At 36.8% G+C, this 17,931-nt stretch overlaps 1 protein-coding gene across 14 annotated transcripts in view; it reads left to right on the top strand.

Annotated features, from left to right (window-relative positions):
- The window catches only part of Sorbs2 (sorbin and SH3 domain containing 2), a 202,563-nt gene that overhangs the window by 129,998 nt on the left and 54,634 nt on the right, over window positions 1-17,931 (top strand). For 4 of the 14 annotated variants that reach the window (XM_058571172.1, XM_058571171.1, XM_058571176.1 and 1 more), the window contains exons 10-15: window positions 2,294-2,329; window positions 6,074-6,212; window positions 9,459-9,631; window positions 13,901-13,967; window positions 14,644-14,688; window positions 16,761-16,950. In XM_058571172.1, coding sequence (XP_058427155.1) covers window positions 2,294-2,329; window positions 6,074-6,212; window positions 9,459-9,631; window positions 13,901-13,967; window positions 14,644-14,688; window positions 16,761-16,950 — 650 coding nt within the window. Of the gene's footprint in view, window positions 1-2,293; window positions 2,762-6,073; window positions 6,213-9,458; window positions 9,632-9,683; window positions 10,417-13,900; window positions 13,968-14,643; window positions 14,689-16,760; window positions 16,951-17,931 lie in introns of those variants that run through there. The other 10 variants (XM_058571173.1, XM_058571175.1, XM_058571177.1 and 7 more) reach the window with 7 other exon arrangements.

Here is a 17,931-nt window from a genome sequence, read left to right as displayed (position 1 = left end):
GCCCCACATACATACCTTAAGAGACTCAAAATTGTGACCATGTCAGGAGGCAGTGAGAAAAATTCAAAAGATGAAACAGTTCTCTTTGGAAAAATGAATGAATGGATAAAGACCATTCCCAGATGCAATGCCATACAAACAATCTGATGACCCAGATGATTATGGGAAGAATATGCCTTAGTTTTTGACATATTTCACATCAAAGGACATGGAGAGTCAATCTCATGAGAGTTGAAGTCATTAAATTTTTCTAATTTTTAAGGGGACAAAAAACTCATTTGAGCAGATGACTCACCTCCTTTTTTATTGTTTAAAATATTTAACAGAATTTTCAATTACTATACACAAATTTAAAGATCCATGGAATATTTTCATGATTATATGGAAACCAGTTTAGTGAAAGTACATTATGGTAAGAAATTCCACTAACTCTGCCCAAAGAGTGCTTCATATTGAATTTCATTCAGACTTGAATCAAAATTTGATGTATTAAATTATAATTATTATAGTTTCATAAAATTGTAGCTCTGTCCCAATAAAATCTACAATTATTATAAATGTTTTCTAATACAATGGATACACTCCCATTAAAACCTTTTGAGTCTAGGTAACTCAGACTTAAAATCAATCAGTTAGTTCTAGAGATTTTAAAAATCATAAACAGTAAGAAAAAAAATATTTAAAATGACTATGTTTAAACAACAATAATAACAAAGCTTATTAAATAAAAATAGAATATGGAAATCTGTCTTTTTATGCAGGGTTGGAATTTCTTAACTTCGCTGGATTAAGGATGTGCTTTAAAGAGTGCATGAGCCCCTGAGGATAGGGCTGAGGATGTGGCTCAATGGTTGAGTGTCCCTGAGTTCAATCCCCACTACCCCCCAAAAAAGAAATAGTTGGGTGGCCAACTATTGAATTTTACAGTTCTAGCTATAGAAACAAATGTAATATGATTCGTCAAGAAGCAAGTATTTCTGTTTATACAGAACCTTATGTATGCATGAATTTTTACAATTTTCCTAAGAGAAGAATCAAGAGCTTTCTAAGGGATCTATGACCCATAGAGAAATTTTTATATGGTGCATTTTAAGTATTCAATTAAAAGTCTGAGGCAAAAAAAATTAATTATGACTTTTATGAGGCCCTCAACCTATATGACATCAGCTGCTATGAAAATTACGGCTGGCCTAGGACACCAAATGGTACCACTTAAATCTTTACTAGGCAATATTGCTAAGTTTATACAATTCTTTTTAATCCACGTCCCTCCTTGATGATAATATCCCATAATGCTTTTAGCCATCTTACACCTGGCAGTGTCTCAAATACCCCAAGATCCTGTATTCTGCAAGGAGGGGCGACTAAAAGGGAAAAGTTGCTTTGAAGTTTCATTCATTCACGGAGTTTTATGATTATCATTATATTTAATACGTGTGGTCAGACACCATCAAAATTATGAGATGAATGCAAAAATGTTTAATGGACCATCTTCTCCCTTCCTGCTGCAGATAATCCCTCCAACATATATGCATATTATAAATAGCTTTAATGATCTTAAACCTTTTATTTCTCCTTCCATTTCTTTCTCCTTTTCCTGAGATTTAACATTAGCTCTAACCAAGGACGGTGCCTTCTAACCATTCCCACTGGCTGGTTTTTCTTTTCACTTCACTTTCACACATAAGAACTTCTATTTGCACTGCTATTTTAAAGTTCAGTTGTTTTTTCATGTTTCAGTGAAATCAACAGACTCAACGAGTGGAAAGGAAACAAATCCCCTTTCCACTTAGTTGTTTTTAGTTTGATCAGTATTTAAATCCATCAGTCAGAAAAAAAAAATGAGGCAAACTGATTTATAGTTTGGGGACATTATGGCCATGGGGAGGCCACAGGAAGAACTATGCTACAAGGCTTCTCTTGTGAAGGTCAAACTAATACTGCCCAGCCATGGACAATCTGATATCATTTTTCTGTCACCAGACAAAAAGCTCAAACTTTTGAGGGAGAAATCCCTTATGTCAACACTCACAGCCCCTACTACCCAAACTTAATTTGCAGTGCCGTGTGAAAACTAGACTTGTTTCCAAAAAACACTGCCTGGCTTCGTTTTCTTCATGTTTCCATGTTTTCTCTGTACTGTGTGGTTGACACCTAATCCATCCGAGTGTATTTTCTTAAAGTGCTTGCAAATAAAACCAATGCTTTGCCTTCTCTGCCCCATTGCCAAACAGAGATGTTTTTGTTCATTGGATAATTCATATCTGTTCTTATTATTTTTCCTCAAACTCAGCGTGGAAATCAGCACTTAGCTGCCAGTGTGTTGGAGGTAAATGCTTCACAGACACACAGACAAACCACATCAGAAGCTGCTTCTTCGTGCCCTTTTCCTGCCATTCCTTTTAACCAAAAAGGAGTCACTTTTGCAGCAGATAGAGGCTCCAGCCCAGCACGGCCACCTGATGATCTGGGGCCTCAGCGCCTGCCTAAGCCCCAGAGCCTTTCACATTGTTCCTATAAACACCCTCTCCTAGCTCCTGAAAGCCTTGTCCACAGCCACGACCCAGGCTCTCTCAGGACAGACTCCTCCCTGGGCGAGTACTCCTCCCGCTCTGAGAGTGAGTCCTCCTCATCCATTCTAGCTGAGCTGCAGATGGGTAACCCTGACACCACTGACTGTTCTGAGACACCTTCCCCAACCTGGGGTCAGAGGTCTGCTGTGACAGATGGTACCACCTTAACCACCCCTGCCACCACTCATGTAATTATTCTTCCTTCCTTCGCCTCCACCGTTTTTTACAAAGACTGATTTCTTGTCTGCCATCTTGTTATGCAGCTGAACATTTTTTTTTCACATAGGTGTTGATGAGTAAACCAATTCTATACCATCTGCCGGGGAGATGCACTACAGTCATCCTCATTAAGATTACTTTGAGCTATAAAATTTACTTATATTTTCTTTACTTAATTTATAGAGTTATTTATGATTGCTTCAAAATGGTTTACTTATGGCTTAGTATATGGTTATGGCTGGTGAGTTGTACAGTGATTTTCCTTAATATGAGTTATCTCAGAAAGTTAAATAAGTATACTGTTATAATTAGAATGTAGAAAAAGTCTAAAATGTTTCAAAAATTTTAATCCAATGTTAATACCTAGTAGATGACATTTTTCTTCACTGACTCATATTAATGGTCCTACGTAAATAGTTTAATATCCTTGTTTCTCACAGAAGTGCTTACTGACTGAGTGGTGCTAATTCTTCTTACTTGCCTTTTACTAAACAACCACATCTTTTTAACCCTTTTGCCCCAGAGGAATGGATGATGTAAATAATCTTAATTAACATTACAGAAATTTAGCCCTGTGATTGTTGTGGAATTATTTTTCCTGAGCCACTCCAGTACAGAAATTTATGAATACATTATTTATATTTGCCTTCCATCTATAAATATTTTTTCTACATGCTATGTCATTGAAAAGTGTCCATATGCCAAGCAGTTCCTAATAAATTATTAACGAATGCCTAAAATGCTTCAAAATTTTATGGCACAAATTTTCAATTGCATATAATGTAGAAATAATGGCTTCCATTTCAAAGGCACATAACTTTAGGCAGAAAATAAATAAATAAATAAATGGGAATTTATTTTCCTAAAATAAATGTTACAATGAAGTTCCAAATGAGCACTGTCATAAACAAAATTTTATTCGTGTTACATAGTTTCTATATTCTATCCAGGACATTAAATCTGCAACATTCATGCATAGAGAAATGTTTTAGTAAGCCATATATTTTTTAAGACTCTGCAATTACAGAAAATGAATCCCATCCATCTTTTTTTGGATGGGTTTTGGTAGTCATCCAATGAAGGTGTTTAAAACACATTATAGGACTTACTCCACTAAACGTTCCTCCCTTGCCACAGGAGGGGACCAGCCTGTGTTATCAGGTGCTTGGCAGGTATGGCTGTCTATGTCCTACCAGAGCATATCAATTCGTGTACTGATCTCTTCAGTTGTATGTTATTAAGACTCTCTGGGATCTTCAGTTATGCAGATGGTCTTGTGTACACAGAGGGGACTGCAATTGAAATGAATTCCAATATCAGTTTATTGCTCATAGGTTCTTCATGGGATGTTTTTCCTCATCATTAATTATAATCACTATAGTTATAAAGTATTTTCAAAAATCCTAATAGTGTTATTTAATTACTAAAATCTTGATTGGTTTAACACAATAAAAGAGTAAATCTACGTTCAGTGTTCATTTATAATCCCTGAATATTATTGAAACCATCAAAATAGGATTCAGTTTCTTAAGTTTCGTAACATACAGGTTGAGTATCCCTAACCCAAAACTCCAAAATCCAAAATGCTTCAAAATCTGAAAAAAATTGAGCACTGACATGGCACAGTAAAGTGGAAAAATTCTACACCTCACTGCATGTGAAAGGACAGTCAAAATGCAGGTGCACTAAAATTATTATTTAAAATTACTTTCAGCATATGTGTATAAGGCATGAAAGAAATAAAAATGAATTGCATGTTGAGCCTTGGGTTCCATCCCTGAGGTACGTCATTATGTATATATAAATATTCCAAAATCCATCTGGTCCCAAGCATTTGGATAATGGATACTCAACCCACTGCAACCTACTGATTTTTAATAAAAATTAATCTCCTACTTTTAACATTAATTATAGCACATTAGAGCAATAGCATTAAGATTATATTTATAAAGATCCACCAGACTTGATTTGAGCAAGTAATCAAAAACATCCTCAGATCACACCCCAGGGATACTTAAAGGCTCTGAAACATTTGATCAGATCTGTGCCTCACATTGAATATCCAGGTCTTTCCAGGTAGAAGGTACTCAATATATGATTGGTTATGATATGAAAGCAATTTTCCTAACATCTGAAAAAAGTATTTTAAAAATGCAATCCTTATAATGAAATGTTTATTGATTTTAGTATCTATGTGTTATGGCTATGAAGTAATAAAATCAGATTTATTCTAGGTCATTTGAAAACATAACCTATTTTAAAGTGAAATCGTGGAACTATGTAATTATTTGTCTATCTTTCAAGCCTGTATAATAGAAGTTTATTTTGTTTTAAAATAAGTAGTAAAAGCTCGCAAATTATGGGTCTTTATGTACATACGCGTGTTTGTGTGTATTCAGCTATAAGACAATTTTAACTCAAAGATCTTACTAATGTTTTGTCTTATTTGCATGCAGTACATAATCTCCATAATACTCATCGATGTGCTGTGAATTGTTATTCCTGAGCTTAACTTGTGAAAACTAAGCTGATTCAGTTCAATTAGAATATGTATCTATTAAATGTCTACTATGTGGCTAGCACCAGGTTGTATGTATAAAAACTTCAAAAAGGAGCCTATCTATGATCATCTTCAACAAGAATCTTGAGATACCTTTGGGAATACAAAACACTCATATATAAATTAATTGAAATCAATTGTTAATAAATCAAACAGATGAAGTTTGAAGTAGGGAAAAGTGAGTATTTTAACATGTATTTCTGATGCCTTACTGGGTATGTGACTCTTCTAGAATAGGTTGTTCCTTAGATTATTCACTTTGCTTTGGAAACCTTTATTCACTAGAGGATATTCCTAAATCTGAGAACCAATCCCTCCCCTTATGTCAGAGCATTCATTTCAAATCCTGCATGTGCCATTTAAGTCACAACTACTTAAGTCATGATTTTTAGGAGCACATGCACCCTCCATGTTTATGTAGCAGTGACTCCTGTTGATACCACTAGGCACTTCTGTGAACAGAGTGTCTAACTGCTTTCATCCTTTCTAGCCACCTTCTGTGCCCTCTGATATAGAGGAGAGTGACTTTCAGAAATAAAATGGAGAGAGAGAGAGAGACTGAAAAAAATGTGCCCTGCCCCTATGACATCAGTGTTTGAAATAAATCAGAACTTGGCAGTTGATTACTGTCATGCAGTTGGAAGCCTTTCCTTGTCATGTAAAGGAGAAAATGTTTACAGGAACTGTTTGCTATAACAGGATGCCTCTGCCCTTTCCTCAGAGCCAGATAACAGTGAATGGCAATTCTGGAGGAGCCGTGAGTCCAATGAGTTACTATCAACGGCCGTTTTCTCCCTCGGCATATTCTCTCCCAGCCTCGCTCAACTCAAGCATGATCATGCAGCATGGCAGATCCCTTGGTAAGTGATGTGAGCGCCATGAGTCCCGCAGCTATTTCAATATAAGTACAAAGCACACGAGAAAAACATAAGGCATCAAAGTGAGGCAGGATATTTCAACACTCCACTCTTCAATGACCTGTCCTAGGAGGAACCAGGGCAGAGGTTTCAACATCAGACAAAACAAATACCCAGCTCTTCCAAGACCATGATCCCATCTACCTCTGAGCCTGGAAAAAGGCTATTTGATATTTGAGGTGGCGGGTAGAAAGGAAAAGATACAGTTGGGGAGAGGAAAGTCCACACTACCCAGGAAAAATTAATGTAGTACTTTCCCATGAGGCAGATTTTACCTTTGTGGAAGAACTTTTGCTGTAGAATGTTCTTTTTGGTTTATATACAAGGAAGAATGGTTTAACAGTCAAAACAGTGTGACAAAGGAACAGGCTGTCTCACAAAGTAATAAAACAATAAAGTACTGGTTCACATGGTAATAAACTACCATGCAGACCAAGACCGGAAGGCCATCAGTTTGGGATGGGGTGGTAGGAAGCTAAACAAGGGAAACTTCAGAGATCTCTTAAATGATGATTCTATAATTTTATAGAGAGACAGTTATTAACCCTTTGGGGATTAAGGATCAGATGAAAAATATAGCTCTCCTCCAGGAAAAAAAAAACATAAACAAAAATATTTAAGCATATAATTTGGTGGGCCTCATAAATTCTTCAAACCTCCTGGAAAAAAAAAAAGATGCTATGCCATAAAAAGAAAAAATCTTATATAAAGCATGGTTTAGAAAAGAATGTAATAAATACTTCTAAAACCCCCAAACATTAAAAGACATACCAAATTGAACCACTAAATGAATTTGGGCTGAAAAAGCTTCTGTGATGTTGAGAAATGAGAAAACTTCCAGGAGAGCAAGAAGCAGAGAAGGAGCTGAGGAGAGCATGCCCACATGTGCCTCTCAGGAAAGGAGAAAAGGAGAGGACACATCCTCTGGCCACTGCAAATCAGCAACAGAGAAAAAGTGACCAGAATACAGGACTTTGCTATTCCCTGGCTGACAACAGGCAGCACCCCACCTTCCCAATACTGACTCCATATTGAAAGATCATGATAATCCCTAGTTTACTAAAGAATATGTTATGGCAATATCCAGGCTGTACATGGTGGAACTCAGCTTCCATGGTCAACAAATTCTTTGTAAGACTTCAAATGCAGCTGTGGGACTCATTAAAGACTCATACTTGTGCCTTCTTTAATGCTACCCCTGGGGATCATCTGTGCATCTTATAATGATGTCCTTTTAGAGTACAAGAAAGTAGAACTTCCCTGTGCCAAAAATTTTCCCTTTAACCACCAGCCCATACTTAGTATTATAACAGAAATCCATCATATTTAGATTTTTGTAATGGAACTATATAGCATCACATATATATAAAGTAAAGCTTCACAAGTTATTCTGGATATCCACAACACTTTCCCAAATACTTATTATCAAAGTGTGACTCTTTATCCAATTGCTTGTCCTAATGAACACAGTTTTATCCCCCCTACCAGCACCATTCCATCAAACAAAAAAAATTACAAATATTCAAATAGAGAGAGACTTTGATTTTAGGCCTTATCAATGAGCAGATTTTACATATTAACTATACTACATGGGAAGAATTTTCTCTTATAAACATCAAACAAATTCTAATTGGCCAATGCTGTGATAGGAGAAGAATTTACAAGAATTTATAAGTTTAATCTTTATATTTAGTTGGGGACAAGGGATTGCAAAGATAAGAGTTAAGTGGACCATATAAAAGAATAATAAAATAAAGAACTAACTTCCATTGCATAAGCTACAGTCTGTATAACCTGAAGAAACACAGGGAAAGACAGAGTTGATTCCATGTGCTTAGGTTAGGACTTTGCACATACTAACTTTTCGAAAAACATTCATTGATGATTAAAATACTAGCATCAGGGTTATGCTCTCAAGTCCTTTTTGGAATTTGAAAAGATATTTATTTCATATTCATTGGCTTTCATATTCCTAGCTTTATCCATTCTTTTAAAACATGTACTAAAAATGCTTTTCTGTTGCAAGCTAAATTGAAAATATTCATAATAATAGTAATAGCTATAAATGTTAGACCTTAACTCCAATTACCCTTATAAAGATGAGTTAAATTTCTTAAAATGTTTACTTATGATGTTCATACAATTTTTCATGAAAAATACATTTATATATAATATTTGTGTGTGTATGTATATGTGTGTGTACATATATATGTACTTCTACCCACACACATGTATATCTGAATGATATCAATGAATTCTATCCTGAAACATAGGGCTCTTCTGTTTCCACATAAAATAACTTTCTGAGTGACAGAACTACCATGCTATGGCATAAACAGTATAAAGAAAGTGACATTCTTAGTCACCAAAATTTTGAAATAATTGATAAAAGACAGGATGTCTTATTGCTAATTTTGCCAGATGAATGGCAGGACATATTTTCAAACTCAGAGTAAGTGGAAAATATAATACTTGTGTGTCCCTTTGGTTGCTTCTGAAAGTACACTAGAAGTTGATAAAGATAACAGGAAGATAGGTTCTTGACAAGCTTCATCTAATTTACATCCTCAGTACCATTGCTATCTTCAAGTGGTAAAACGTTATAGCTTTGGCCTTTTATAGCCATTGGCTATTTAAACCCAATTCAATTCATACTAATCATTTTAAAGCATTTTTTGTTACCCCCAACCTTTAACATTCATGCCTGTTTGGATGTAAAAATTTTTAAAGTGATTTTTTGTTCACTTGGTTTTCTATGAAGTCACTGTCATTGGTGGTCAGTGGTATCACAAGAATAACATTGGTATGAATTGTGACTTGAGGAAAACTACTGAATTTATCTGCCCCCTCATCAGAACTGATTGTTGTCTCCCTCTCAAGATAGTCCCTCAAGATTACTGGAAGGGAAGACGAGGTGGTACATGTACTGTTTACTTAACAGTGGCTGTCAAACAGTCACTCAACAAATGTCATAAATGTTGGGGTCTTCTATGTTATAGCCTATTCACTGCACATCTTCACTATATCCTCTATACCACAAGCTGCTCAAAAACAAAGTCAATGAATTAAAAGACAGAGCCATGGAAATATGACCTCTATGTTACAATTGGCACAGAAGTACAAGAGGCACTATTAATTTTGAATCTTTTTGCATCCAATATATTATATTTCACCAAATTTTCTGCACAGATTCTGCAGAGACCTATTCCCAGCATGCACAGTCTCTGGACGGTACCACCAGCAGCTCAATCCCACTGTACAGATCCTCAGAGGAAGAGAAGAGAGTGACAGTCATCAAAGCTCCACATTACCCGGGGATCGGGCCAGTGGATGAATCCGGAATCCCCACAGCAATTAGAACGGTAGGAAATGCCAGCGTGTGCGTCTGCCTGGGTCTATGCACAGCCTCTACAAAGGATGGATTGTGCGTGGCTTTGTGCATTCCTAGGGTCTTATATAATGAGGATTGCCCTCTGTGCCATTGAGTTCTCATGAATATTATGCTGTGTGGCAGAGAAAGAGAACTGTCCATTGAAGAGAATTACGCAACCTGTTTTTCCATTTGAATTAAGAGTCATGAAAATTGTGATTTTTTTTTATTAAATGATAAAACTTTTTTAAAGAAAACAAGGATAGATAGAGCCATAGAGAAAAAACAAGGAAAAAAAAAAAGCAAATTCTTTGGCTGCCTTGAATTCCCACATGCATTGCAAATAAACCAGTGATTTTGTTTCTTGAAATGGATGTGTGTTAACACCAGGAGATGCAGAGCTGTGAATTGGGAGCTGGGAGGTGAGATGATTGGAGTGAAGGGAGCTAATGTCATGGAAAGGGAAAAGTGTCTAAAGAAAAATACACATCTGAGTGTCTGTCCCCTGTCAACTGAGCCTGCTGGGAGCTCTCTGGGGATGATAAGTGAAAGTGTTGGGAATTTTTTTTTTTTTTTAAGTCTTTAAACTCTGCCAAAGCATTGCTCAGTGTGTCCGGGGCAGCCCCTTCTGGCAAAGCTCAGCAGCAGCAGAGGCAGCTATTGAGAGCCAGGGCAGGCAGCTGCGTGCTGACCAGGTCCACTTGAAGAGGAGGCTTGTGCTTGCCGGGGAGAAGGAGGATTGGGGACACCAGGATGAGAGCCACAGCATCTTTGCAGGTGAAATTGGGGGGAGGTGTGAGAAAGGAGCTCCCCCAGAGGCACACAGTTTGCCGGCCAGGCCCACATAAAGGGCTGGGTGTTGCCAAGAGCTGCTTCCCTGGAATGCAAACCTGGGGAGCCAAAGACAATAATGGGTAGAGAGAAAGAATGGGAAAGAGATCAGGAAGAAATCAGTGGTAAGACTGAAGCATTCCAAAAAAAGCTAAAGTGTGGGGCTTTTCTTCTGTTTTTGAACCTGCATTTATTATATGAGGAGTCCATGGATGATATACAGACATAAAATGATATACAGATATAAAAGAGTTAAAATTTATTAATATAAGCATCAGTGTTTTAATTGAAGTTAAAAAAAAATCAGTACAGCAGGAACTGGGGCTTTTGACTCATTAGATTGCTAGAATGTTGAATGTGGTGAATTGTAAAGTCCTAAAATTCTATGTTGAAACTGATGATTGTCATAGTGAAGTAACAGAAAAAGTTCAGGGATTGTGACTAATATTTTCAGTCTTACAATGATTACATGTTTCCGATGGTGGTGTTTGGTCATTTGTGTCCTTTTTAGGATTTCTGACTCAAAATTGTTAAATTTGATTTTTTTCCCCCTAATAATGTAAGGATACCAAGTCAGACAGGGATGGTGTCGTTAGTTTTGTCTAATTGATCCTTGAGGAACAGTAGATAAACATACTAAGAGATCTTTGCTTTCTATGTAATTATAAAGTTGGACTCAAAAGCTTTTATCTGAAACCTCTGGGTAGATTTTTAAGTCAATACATGATATGTAACAGTGGGCATGCAAATTTGATCCATTCTTTTAATCCATAAGACATAATTTTTAACTGGCAAGGCCTTGCATTGTTTGTATTTTAAAGGTAAAAACTGGTGGTTAATGAAAATCAAGTAATCTTAAAATGTATGTATTATTTTTCAACTATAAATCAAAAGCATGCTTAGTTATAAGCAAATACATACACTAGACATGTGATGCTCATTTGCCTTCTAAAAATAGAGAATAAAACATAAGCAATCCAGAAATTCCTTATAAGGAACCGTAATTTTATGTACAATCATTCTCTCCTTAGACCTTTAAAACTTTACCAAGAAGGACCAGGTCTATGAAGACTTCTCTTACTCATGTTTACTATTTTGCAGCCTACAGCGCACATCCCCAAGTATAGCTGTGTTTATAAATGTTGAGTCAGGCCATCTCTGAGCCACAGCAGGCCAAGAATCTCCAAGGGTATTTTCCTTTCTCAGCTGTGTAGAAAGGAATGATTATAAGACTCAAATTACTTCATATTAAATTTCTGCCCAGTGTATACACCAAAGGCAGTACTGACTGAATGCACCATGTCGTAGTATCGTCTCAGATGACCAACATATACCAAGGCAACAGGATTTTATTAAATGGGCCAGACGCTCCAGAAAGCCTAGAATCAATACCCACTACTTTTGAGTTACTTTAATGAAGGGAAGGAGCTTTCTAGATTGACCACTCTCCTGCGCCCTGGGATGTCTCTGTCAGCCTTTTACTGCCATTCTCAAAAACAACAACAAAAATCACTAGGGCTCAGACCCCATGAGATCATGTAATTAAGCCCAGCTAGTTAAGAGACATGCAAAATTTTCTTCCTTTTAATTCAAATATAACACTTGTTTGACCATTTCTTAGAACTGGAAAGTTGCAAAAATTAGAACAGAATTACTGTAAACTGGTATGTAGAAAATATGTCTGTTTTCTTTTTGGGAATCGCTGCATGTTAATTCATTGTGAAACTCTGATGTTTCATAAACTGTAGGAGTAGAAAAATTGAAATCTATTCAGTCAAGGTTATAGATGACAACAGCACAATGAAGTCTTGGTAATTACTGTTCGTGCAAAATGTTTTTGAAGGACACATCTAAAAGTAAATTTCCTCAGATTTGAGGAGACATCTACTTTCATAATTACAATATGAAGCATGACAATCTTCATGATGGCATTTGTAAAAAAAAAAAAAAAGAGCTTTAAAGGATTATAGGGCTTCTTCTAGAAAGGGACCTTGAATTTTAAAATCCCATTTTACTAGTTTCATGTTCTCCTTTGCCAACTGATGGGGCATTGCCTGGCATCTCTTTGCTCACCATATAAAGCTAGCAGATGGCATAACTGTGAAATCCTACCTGATACAGGCCCTCCAACAATTGAGCAAAATATTCCTGTCCGTCAAAATACATTGCCATTTTCAGTGACGTTAGTTGACTTATTAGGCTTCGTTGTTCCCATTGGTTGCATCCAAGTATGGCTAGAAAATATTTTTGCACAAAGTTATGTATTATTTTTTGTTGCTCTTATACTGTAAAAGAAATGAAGATTAATGGAAAGGAAGTTGATCTTTTATGGAAATAAAAGTCCCTTAAATGTTGCAAAGGGGTTGGGCTCAGAGGTGGTACATTTGCCTACCTACATCCAGGCCCTGGGCTCCATCCTCAGCACTGCAATAAAGTTTTTAAAAGATACATGTTTGGGGTTGGGGTTATAGCTCAGCGGTAGAGAGCTTGCCTCACACACATGAAGCACTGGGTTCAATCTCAGCACCACCTAAAAATAAATAAAATAAAGTAAAGATATTGTGTTCATCTTTAAAAAATATAACTTAAAAAAAAAAGATACATGTTTAACTATTCTATTTGAGCCAGCAAATAAAAGCCAGTCTCCTGTTTTATCACTACTGTCCTTCCTACCAGCTGCTGCCATTTGACTATATAGTCAATCAGCTGCCTTCAGTTTTCCATTGTAGGAAGAGTTGAGAATGCAGAGGTGATTGGCAAATAAAGTCAAGTAGTCCTTAATGTTAATCTACTAGTGCAGCATTGCCAAAGCCATCTGGCACAGGACCCTCAATTTCTAGATGAAAAATGTGGTAACTCTATTTCCAAAAGAAAAATTAGGATATAAAATATAAACCAATGCTCGAGCTAACAAGTACAAGAATTCTTTTGTAGCAGTACTAACCAAACTTTCCAAATCAAGAGAACAGTCTTAGAAAATCTGGTCTATTTAGCTAACTGTGTCAAACAAAATAGTCAAATTTCTTGCCCATGTAACTTTGAAAGAGTTGGGATAAAGATCTTGTCAAGCAGAACATTTAGTTATGATTATAAAGATATATGTTTACTTTTCTACTGATGTACAATAAGGTAATGTCACATATAAAGAGCTAGATGCGGTCAGTGCACAGCTGTGATTTGAACAAATAAAACCATAGCATCTAACGCTCCAATTCAGTATAAACTCAAAGGAGGGATAATGTAATTATAATTTGCATATATAACAGGATAAATTGCTAAAATCACCACCAAGTAATAGTGAAAAGTCAGAAAATTTTTATAACTAAACAGAAATTGCCACTAAAAAGATAGACTACAAGCAATGAAGACATTGAAAAGCAATGTTTACCTGAGGTCAGTTCTATTAACTATCGGATATTCTCTATTACAGACAGTTGACCGACCCAAGGACTGGTACAAGACTATGTTTAAGCAAATCCACATGGTGCACAAGCCTGGTATGCACGTTCTGTTTTCTGTTGGGGGCCTTGTGGTTTGAAGGAAGTCTACTCCTCCTTCGCATGATTTCATTCACACAAAAATGTCAAGACCCTAGTGAATCTCATGCCCCCTTTCTTTTCAACATTCTTCCTGTTCTTTTATCACTCCTCAACTCACAGATGTGTGCCTCTGCCTCACCCCCAAGCTGCCAGAAAGCCTCTTAGAAGGAGCACCTTGGACACTGCCAGGTGTTCTGGTCTTTTCCCTCCATCCTTCCCTGTTCACATCCTGCACTGGGCATGTTGTCTATTTCAACAGACTCCTCTTTCCTCCCTCCTCCCTCCTCCCTCCTCCCTCCTCCCCCAAGGGCTCGCTCCTTATCAGGAGAGTGATGTAGGCTGGGCTGGCTGAGCCTGCTCCCTGCAGTTAACAAGCCTCCTAGGGAAGTGAGAACAAGGCATGGGCTTTGCATGCTGTGAAGAGGGCCATAAGGCAAATACATTAAAGATACGAAAGGTCAGTCCAGAGAGGCTCAGCAAAAGGCAGTACTTGGAAACATAAATGGATATTATGAACTAGGAAAAACGCATTGCTCTTTTAGCAAATTTCTGATGTTTCTCTGAAATTCTGCTGTGTTGTTATGGCATGGTGACAGAATCTGTACTACCATAATATTTATGTTTCATTTTCTAGATGATGACACAGACATGTACAATACTCCTTACACATATAATGCAGGTAGGATGGGCCGATGGGTTTCCTTGCTTGTCATGACAATTTGATGCTCAACAATGTTGGAAGAACTACACCATCAGTTTGTTTTGTCCCTCTGTTTGACCACACTGTGGTTCCTATAATTAGGAGGTTGCTTGATTTCTTTTTTTCAGAGCATGCATAACAAAAAGATTGATCTTTTCTCATGGAAATGAGAATTAATACTGTTTTGTCTCATTCATCCCCACTGTTAGTTTATTCTGGGTTTCAGGAATGTTTAACCAAAGTGTGAAGGACAGGGTGAAAGAACATACCGGGTACAAAATAAGATAAAGATCTTCTTTTATCAACAGAGAGAGTGATTACAATTGGGAAAGATCTTTCAAATACACTTCCCAAAAAACAAATCAAGCAAAGTGTTTTGTGACCTTGTCCAGGTTTCTGCTCCAAAATGCAGTCAATCATTGAGAGATGTGAAAAATCCCACTTGGCTGGGCCACTTTTCTAACTCAGAATTGCCACTGATCCTGATAGAATAACTTCAGTCGGGGCACTGCCACTTGTATTTGAGTGTTCTGGCATCTTGTGAAGTGGTCTTCAGCTGGAGTGAGAGACCCTTAAAAAAAAAAATGGTTCCTTTTATCACTTCTTCCTAAATGTTGCATCAGGTATTTCACCAAGGGCCTTCTCTGCCTGCCCAGCCACAGGCTCAGGACTGTTCATCAGCTTTGTTCTCATTTAGGGGTCCTTTAGCCAGCCTGGCAGCAGAACTGTGTGAGGCTCTCTCCTCCTTGACCCCTGAAGAACCAGCATTCATGCCCTAAAAGCATTAGGTATTTTGCTACTAGTTTCCAAAGACAAATAGAGGGAAAATGAGTAAAGCAAGCTTAGCTAGCTACTAATCTCTGGTTTTAGGTCCTGGCTCCCTCAAATTATAACGGGAAATACATTAAGATATTCCCCTCCATCTTTATTTCCAGTTACCAGTACACCAAACTTACCTCTTTTATTTAGCTCAAAAGTTGAAGTCTGACTGTAGAACTGAGGCAAAAACTGTAAGTGTGGATGTTGTCTCTTTACATTTGTCACAGAAATTTGCATGGATCTTCGGGAGGAACAGATGAATGCAAATAAACTTACCCCGAAATATTGCAGTTGTGGAAATTCAGAATTCTTGTGATTTTTTTAAATATTGAAGGTGATGTTCCATGAGTAATTAGTGCAGGGAAAGCCAGAATTCCTATAAGTTTTATCGTTTAATCAGTAGAAACAGCAACTGCAACTAGTCTTCTCCCTTTTTACTAACCCCGCATCCCTCTTCTCTTTGTCCTGTACTTATCCCTGATACCCTCTTCTGTCCACCCAAAGTAATCCTTCAGGGATGACTAGTCCCTTGGGTTTTATGATAGCATCTCTGACCCATCTACCATTTTATAATATCCTTTAATTCTTAGTATATTTTCCTCATTTGGTCTTTATTAAATGTTACCAATTATTTTCAGTAATAATTCTATTTGTGCCTCATTTCCTCAGATGTACTAGAAGCTTACTGAACATTTACCTCATTCCTCAAATTTACTAGAAGCTTATTGAGTGTTTATGTTCCCTTGTGCCTCACATAGCATCGTATGGATAGAGCTTGTTCAGGGTTTTGTTTGATTGCAATTAACATATTAATTGTCATATGTAAAGCACAGTTTTTAAATTATCAGCAGATATTTGGAAATAGCTCTAAAATTTTTTAATCTTCTTCTGAAACCTTACCGATGTTATTAGCCTATGATCAACGAGAAAATTTGCTGAGTGCCTGTAAGTTTTTTTCTTATTAACAGTCTGAATGGTTACTAATTCCAAAATAATTGATGAAAATTTACTGTCATCAGTGAATGTATATGTAGTAAGTTAATAAATAATAAATAATGATTACTAAGTTGATAATATTACAAAGTGATACATGACATACCGTCTTATGTGTGCATTATGAATATGTTTGTGGATAATAGTTTTTAAAATCATTGGGTATGTTGAAAGGCATGAACAACTTCATGCTTTTTTAAATGTTGCTTTTGTTTTTGTTTTTGTTTTATTCATGGTAGGTCTGTACCACCCATCCTACAGCACTCAGTCACATCCTGCTGCAAAGACCCAGACCTACAGACCTCTTTCCAAAAGCCACTCTGACAATGGCACCGATGCCTTTAAGGATGCATCCTCTCCGGTTCCTCCCCCACATGTTCCACCTCCGGTCCCACCGCTCAGACCAAGAGATCGGTCTTCAACAGAAAAGTAAGGCATTCCCCATCCCACAAAGAGGCCTATACCTAGCTTAGAATACAAAATAAAGCTCCATGGCATTCAGTAGAAGAATCAGTGCTTGTCTTGCAGGGAGAACATATGTACATCTTATTAGTCCCTACATAAACCATATGGCCCACCACTATGGAGACTGTAGCAAACATTTTGTTGGGTCATGCTGATGTATTTGAAAGATCTTTCGAATGCATGAAGTTAAACTTCAAGTAAAGTGGACACAGCCTCTGCTTTTTGATCCAATAAGTGCATATATGAGATAAATAAATATAAATAATTTACATGGACTTCCTTTGTTACAGCAGGTGAGTGTCTATACAGTTAATTTTCAGTTTCCTCAGATCTGAAATATTAGCTTAAGAAAATCTTTTTTTGAAACCAGAGGAAATTATTCATTAATCATAAATAAGGAATTAGCTAATAAATGTCTATGATTCATTTTCCCCAGTTTTTTTGAGCTGATCCTAAATTTTCATTCCACTGAAATATTTTTATTCAGAGTATTCACACTCAAACAAAAATTTACAAACACATTTTCATTAGGTCATTTTTAGTAGGATTATGACACTAATATTCCTATTATAGGTAATCTTTATCCGGAACTCATTAGATAGGCACTTTTCCCATATTATGTCATTTAATTCTGAGAACATCCCTAGGCATGTCTTCTACTTCAGAGAGAAAGACAACTAATTTGAAAATTGCAGAAACTTGCTCAGCTCATGCAGCTAGTATATCAAAGCCAGGATTCAAACTCAGCTCTGCTTAAATCCAAAGCCTATGCTGGCAATGAACAAGTAAGGATACAAGAATTGGTCTTTATTAATACTGGTTAGTAAGCATCATCTATCAAAACCCTTTAAGAAAGTTTATATTCAATACCCCATTGACAATAATTACTGATCCTTATAGGGTACATGATGTCACAAAAATGGACACAAGTCACATGTGAAGGAA

Source organism: Marmota monax, unplaced genomic scaffold (assembly GCF_021218885.2).
Source record: "Marmota monax isolate L192 unplaced genomic scaffold, Marmota_monax_Labrador192_F-V1.1 WCK01_AAM20220418_F8-fsc00345, whole genome shotgun sequence".
Lineage (NCBI taxonomy): Eukaryota > Metazoa > Chordata > Mammalia > Rodentia > Sciuridae > Marmota > Marmota monax.
Note: the sequence above shows the minus strand (reverse complement) of the source record. Positions and strands in the feature narration are given on the sequence as shown.